This window comes from Sminthopsis crassicaudata, chromosome 3 (genome assembly GCF_048593235.1).
Source record: "Sminthopsis crassicaudata isolate SCR6 chromosome 3, ASM4859323v1, whole genome shotgun sequence".
In the NCBI taxonomy this organism is placed as follows: Eukaryota; Metazoa; Chordata; class Mammalia; order Dasyuromorphia; family Dasyuridae; genus Sminthopsis; species Sminthopsis crassicaudata.
The window spans coordinates 165,245,850-165,253,011 of record NC_133619.1 but is presented as its reverse complement, the minus strand read 5'-3'; the positions used below and the strand labels follow the sequence as shown (position 1 = coordinate 165,253,011).

The 7,162-nt window shown below is 37.7% G+C and overlaps 1 protein-coding gene across 1 annotated transcript; it reads left to right on the top strand.

Annotated features, from left to right (window-relative positions):
- Positions 1 to 4,796: 4,796 nt before the first annotated feature.
- Positions 4,797 to 6,839, top strand: LOC141560791 (copine-2). The gene has a single exon (XM_074299503.1). It carries the CDS (start codon positions 5,050 to 5,052, stop codon positions 6,685 to 6,687), a length of 1,638 nt encoding a protein of 545 aa, XP_074155604.1. The 5' UTR covers positions 4,797 to 5,049; the 3' UTR covers positions 6,688 to 6,839.
- Positions 6,840 to 7,162: the final 323 nt, after the last annotated feature.

The window sequence follows — 7,162 nt, the reverse complement described above, 5'->3', positions numbered from 1 at the left end:
CTAGTCCTCAATTCCCTTTTTTTAAAATTAATTTTATAATTATAACTTTTTTTGACAATACATATGCATAGTTAATTTTTTTTTACAACATTATCCCTTGTACTCCCTTTTGTTCTGAATTTTCCCCTCCTTCCCTCTACCCCCTCCCCTAGATGGCAGGCATTCCTATACATATTAAATATGTTACAGTATATCCTAGATACAATTATATGTGCAGAACCAAATTTTGTTGTTGTTGTTGTTGTTGTTGCAAAGGAAGAATTGGATTCGGAAGGTAAAAATAACCTGGGAAGAAGAACAAAAAATGCTAACAGTTTACACTCATTTCCCAGTGTTCCTTCTCTGGGTGTAGCTGATTCTGTCCATCATTTATCAATTGGAACTGGATTAGACCTTCTCTTTGTTGAAGATATCAACTTCCATCAGAATACATCCTCATACAGTATTGTTGAAGTGTATAATGAATGATCTCCTAGTTCTTCTCATTTCACTCAGCATCAGTTATTCTCTCTAAGCCTCTGTATTCATCCTGCTGGTCATTTCTTACAGAACGATAATATTCTATAACATTCATATATTATACTTTACCCAACCATTCTCCAATTGATGGGCATCCATTCATTTTCCAGTTTCTAGCCACTACAAAAAGGGCTTCCACAAACATTTTGGCACATACAGGTACCTTTCCCTTCTTTAGTATTTCCTTGGGATATAAGCCCAGTTGTAGCACTGCTGAATCAAAGGGTATTCACAGTTTGATAACTTTTTGGGTATGATTCCAGATTGCTCTCCAGAATGGTTGGATTCTTCCACAACTCCATCAGCAATGCATGAGTGTCCCAGTTTTCCCACATCCCCTCCAACATTCATCATTATTTGTTCCTGCCATCTTAGCCAATCTGACAGGTGTGTAGTGGTATCTCAGAGTTTTCTTAATTTGCATTTCTCTGATCAATAGTGATTTGGATATAGTTTCAATTTCATCATTTGAAAATTGTCTGTTCATATCCTTTAACCATTTATCAATTGGAGAATGGCTTGATTTCTTATAAATTAGAGTCAATTCTCTGTATAATTTGGAGACGAGGCCTTTATCATCATCTTTAATTGTAAAAATATTTTCCCAATTTTTTACTTCCCTTCTAATCTTGTTTGCATTCGTTTTGTTTGTACAAAAGCTTTTTAATTTGATGTAATCAAAATTTTCTATTTTGTGATCAATAATGATCTCTAGTTCTCCTTTGGTCACAAATTCCTTCCTCCTCCTCAAGTCTGAGAGGTAACCTATCCTCTGCTCCTCTAATTTATTTATGATCTCGTTCTTAATGCCTAAATCATGGACCCATTTTGATATTATCTTAGTATGTAGTATTAAGTGTGGGTCCATGCCTGGTTTCTGCCATAAAATATAATTTTCCAGTTTTCTCAGCAGTTTTTGTCAAATAATGAATTCTTATCCCAAAAGTTGATATCTTTGGGTTTGTCAAACACTAGATTGCTATTTTTTATTCATTATCTTGTCCTGTGAACCTAACCTGTTCCACTGATCAACTAGTCTATTTCTTAGCCAATTCCAAATGGTTTTGGTGACTGTGTTTATAATATAGTTTAGATCAGGTACAACTAGGCCACCTTCATCTCTTAAAAAATTACAAGAAGATAACAGAACTTGAGATCATCTGGTTTGATTTTTTTTAATTTTATAGCTGAAGAAACTGAAGCCAGAGGGCTTAAGTGATTTTCCATGATGATCTAAAAACAAAAGGATCTGAGACAGCATTTGAACTCAGGTCATTAGTCTCTTAGTGGAGGACACTTTTCCCTTGTACTGATTTTAAGGTATCAAGAAAAAATAGATCATCTCTAGCACTCCTTCTAGCTCTTAAATGTTCTATGATTCTAATAAAGCTCATGCAAATATTTTCAACAGATTTTGCAGGTTTTATTTAGGAAGCATTAGAACAGAACATTAGGATTAAAAGTTGTCAACTCTAGATTTATTTCCTTTTTTTTTTTTTTTTTTTTTTTTCATTCTTCATATTCAACTCTTCTACCAATTGTGCTGTGCCTTTTTGAATAATAACAAAAGGCCCCTGTTTCTCCTTTTTGGAGGATGTCCTTGAAACTCTGCTCACAATTTGTTGGAATTAACCCCTGGGTCCAATCAGAGCTTTCCATGCCTTAAAAGCTATCTTTTCAATTTTCTGCTTTTCCCATTATAAACACTCTTCCGATCATCATAAACCCTAAGCACTTTGCAATATGGAAACATTTTACTTTTGGGAGGTAAAGGATGATTGCCAATGGCTGATAGACCAGTGCTGATGATTATGCTTGCAGTTAGATAGAAGGAAATTAATGAGTGTTGTTGAACAGTATTAATATCAAAATAAAAATATTGGCACTGAAACTCAGCTATGTTTTCCTACGTGTTTGACCATGTACAAATGACTTAATGATTCTGGGCCTCAATTTCTTCATGTGCAAAAGCAAAGTTCCTGACAGTTCTAAACCTATGATCCTATGAACCAAAGTTCCTATTTTTAAATATATTATCTTAAAATACATCAATATAAGACTCAGGATGAAAAAAAAATGATTTAAGAATAGGAGTGAAGGAGAATTAGAGGTATGGTGTATTCTTGAAAAGAAAAATAATATTAAAGACTTCTACTTTTTTGATAACTTTCTTTCCTAGTTTTTGCACTCATAATGAAGCATTCCCACAAATAGTTGGTCACAATAATATGCTTTTTAAATTTAGATCAAAACAATTGATCCATAAAATACAAACCTGAACATAAGGCTATTGGAAACTTTGACAATGTGGAAATAGAGAGTAAAGAGATAAAGAGATAAGCCAATTATTGTAAAGTCTGGTCCTTTAAAGGTCTAAATAGCAGTAAAAAAATAATTTAATAGAAAACATAACATAGAAGAGCTAATATCAAAGATCAGTTTCAAGGAACTTATGGAAATGCATAACATATGTTTAAGATTGGTTTCATTAATTAGCTCAAAAGAAAGATTGGGGCAGAGTTGAGTATAATTTGAATACACAAAAGAACATTGTCTAGGAAAAGATAAAAATAGTAATTATTTTTTACAAATGAGTACAGAGGAAGAACTGACATCAAGGCATTAGAGTGGAGAAGGAGGGCTGGTAGTTTTGATAATCTACTCATATGAGAAATGGGTTAAATAAGCAGCATCACTATAGTATAAAGTGTTTAGCATCCTCTAAAATCTATAAAGAAATAGGGGGGAGGAAAGACAGAGGGAATTAAATAAGGAGATAGAGAATCTGTAGAGCAATGGTAGTGGAACAAAGTGACTAGATTAATGGGAAAGGGATAAAGGGGGTAAAAGGTAGCATAAGATAAGGTGGGGATAGAGAAGGGTTGTTTAGATTAATAAGGTTGGGATAAAGAGGGAAGGGTAAGGGAGAAAGATGAGGGAGAATGTATGGCTAGGGGAAAGTTAAGTAATAACAAGGCAAGTTAAGGAGCAGAATTAAAGCAGAAGAATTAGCAGGCATAGGAAAGAACAGATATACAAAAACAATACGAAAATCAGGAGTAAAATTTAGTATAAAAAAGTCGGGCTAGTATTTATTGATTTAAACAAAGTCAAACTAAAAGAGTCAGTCAAGAGAGAAATATGGCAACCATATTATTGGTTTAGACATATGTCTACATATGGCTAAATACATATGGATATAAATGTGAGTATATAAGCATATAGATATGTGTGTATATATATGGGTCTACATACATGTATATATATATATATATATATAGGTCTACATACATGTAGATATATGTATATATGTATGGGTCTATGGATGGTATGAATATGGCAGAACATTCTGAGCTCTTATTGGTTTTATCAGTCATAGTCAGATGCTTGATTCTAACATAGTGATGTTATTTTGGTCCTCTTTGAAAAGGAAGGATGATATATATATATATATATATATATATGCACACACACATACACACACACACATATATATGTATATATATGTGTGTGTGTGTATGTGTATATATATACACCTGTGCTTAATTGTAAGTGTTAATTCCCTTGAAATTCTCGACCTTTTGTTCTTCCATATGAATTTTGTTGTTATTTTTTCTAGGTCCTTAAAATTTTTTCTTTGGAGTCTGATTGGTGTAGCACTAAATAAATAGATCAGTTTGGGAGTATTGTCATCTTTATTATATTCGCTCAGCCTATTTAAGAGCACTTAATGCCTTTCCAATTTTAAAATCTGATTTTATTTTTGTGGCTAGTGTTTTGTAATCATTCCCAAATATTTTATACTATCAACAGTTATTTTGAATGGAATTTCTCTTTGTATCTCTTGCTGTTGGATTTTGTTGATGTATAAAAATGCTGAGGATTTAAGTGGATTTTAAGTGGATTTATTTTGTATCCTGTAACTTTGCTAAAGTTATGGACTATTTCTAATAGCTTTTATTAGAATCTCTGGGTTCTCTAAGTATACATCATATCATCTGCAAAGAGTGATAGTTTGGTTTCCTCATTACCTACTCTAATTCCTTTAATCTCTTTCTCCACTTATTGCTGAGACTAGTGTTTCTAATACAATGTTAAATAGTAATGGTGATAGTGGGCAACCTTGTTTCACTCATGATCGTACTAGGAAAAGTTCCAGTTTGTCTCCATTACATATGAAGCTTACTGATAGTTTTAAATATATGCTCCTGACCATTTTAAGGAATAGTCCATTTATTCCATACTCTCAAGTGTTCTTAGTAGAAATGGATGTTGAGGGGCTGGAACTGGGAGGCTGAGCGGTTATGTGGGCTGCGGCGTGAGCCCCGTCTCGGGCGTCCCGCGGGCTCCTCGGGCCCGGAGGGAGCAATCCCCTCGGGGATGCCCCAGACGCACCGCTTGGGGGTCGTGGTGATCGCTCGGTGAGGCGGGGTCGGCACTCCGGACCCACGGCATCTGCTGCGCCCGAGGGTAATCGGGAGCTCGGAGCCCAGGAGCGATTGTCAGGAACCGCTGCTGCCCCCAGCAGCCATGGCCTACACAATGGGCGCCAGCTCCCCTGCAGGGCCCATAGGGTCCCAGTACTGCGTATGCAAGGTGGAACTCTCTGTCAGTGGCCAAAACCTGTTGGACCGAGATGTCACTTCCAAGTCTGACCCCTTCTGTGTTTTATTCACTGAGAACAATGGCAAGTGGTATGAGTTTGACAGGACAGAAACTGCTATCAACAATCTGAATCCAGCATTTGCCAAGAAGTTTGTCATTGACTATCACTTTGAGGAAGTCCAGAAGCTCAAATTTGCCCTCTTTGATCAGGACAAGTCGAGTCTGCAATTGGATGAGCATGACTTTTTGGGCCAGTTCTCCTGTACTTTGGGAATGATCGTCTCCAGCAAGAAAATCACTCGGCCCTTGGTCTTGGTGAATGAGAAGCCAGCAGGGAAAGGCCTGATCACGATCACTGCCCAGGAACTGTCGGACAACCGAGTCATCACACTGAGCATGGCAGGCAGGAAACTGGACAAGAAGGACCTCTTTGGGAAATCGGACCCCTTTCTAGAGTTTTATAAGCCAGGAGATGATGGCAAATGGATGCTTGTTCACCGAACAGAAGTGATAAAGTACACTCTGGATCCTGTGTGGAAACCATTCACTGTGCCTTTGGTATCACTCTGTGATGGAGATCTGGAGAAACCTATTCAGGTCATGTGCTATGACTATGATAATGACGGTGGCCATGACTTCATTGGTGAGTTCCAGACTTCAGTGGTGAAGATGTGTGAGGCTCGAGATGGTGTTCCGCTAGAGCTAGAATGTATCAACCCTAAAAAACAAAAGAAGAAGAAGAATTATAAGAATTCAGGCATCATCATTATTCGTTCTTGTAAGATAACCCGGGATTATTCTTTCCTAGACTATATCCTTGGAGGATGCCAGCTTATGTTTACTGTCGGAATAGACTTCACAGCCTCCAATGGGAACCCTCGAGATCCCTCCTCTTTGCACTACATCAACCCCATGGGCACCAATGAGTACCTGTCAGCCATTTGGGCTGTTGGGCAGATCATTCAGGATTATGACTCGGACAAAATGTTCCCAGCTTTGGGATTTGGTGCCCAGTTACCCCCAGACTGGAAGGTTTCTCATGAATTTGCTATCAACTTCAACCCCACCAATCCCTTCTGTTCAGGTGTGGATGGTATTGCCCAGGCATATTCAGCGTGCCTCCCTCACATCCGCTTCTATGGACCCACCAACTTTTCCCCCATCGTCAACCATGTAGCTCGATTTGCCGCCCATGCTACGGAGCAACGGTCAGCTACGCAATATTTCATCCTCCTCATCATCACTGATGGTGTTATCAGCGATATGGATGAGACCCGCCATGCAGTGGTACAGGCTTCCAAGCTACCCATGTCCATCATTATTGTGGGTGTGGGCAATGCTGACTTTGCTGCCATGGAGTTCCTGGATGGTGATACTCGTGCTCTGCGTTCCCACACTGGCGAAGAGGCAGCTCGAGACATTGTGCAGTTTGTACCCTTTCGGGAATTCCGTAATGCACCTAAAGAAACCCTGGCTAAAGCTGTGCTGGCAGAGCTGCCCCAGCAAGTCGTGCAGTATTTCAAACATAAAAACCTGCCACCCAGCAACTGTGAACCTGCGTAAACTCCTGCAGCCTCCTTTCCCCTCTGACCAGCATCAGCATGTCAAACAAACCTCATTTCAGTCCCCAAGGAAAGTGCACGTGCAACATCGGCTTCCTCACTGGTGGCTATATATTTTTTTCTCTTTTAAACAAAAAGGACTTTTCATTTTTTTTTTTTTTTTTTTTTTTTTTTTTTTAATAATGGACAGTCTCCCTACTCTCTCCCAAACACAGCTGGATTTCTTTTGTCAAATTTGCCAAACCTGATGATACTACCAGGCCACACAGGGCCGCTTCTTTCTCCTCCCTACCATCATTTTCAAGTATTGAATGTAATTTGTATAATTTTAGTGGAATAATTATAAAATAATAAATTTTTACAATCAAAAAAAAAAAAAAAAAAAAGAAATGGATGTTGAATTTTATCAAATGCTTTTTCTGCATCTATTGAAATGATCATATTGTTTTTGTTAATTTGATTATTTATATGGTCAA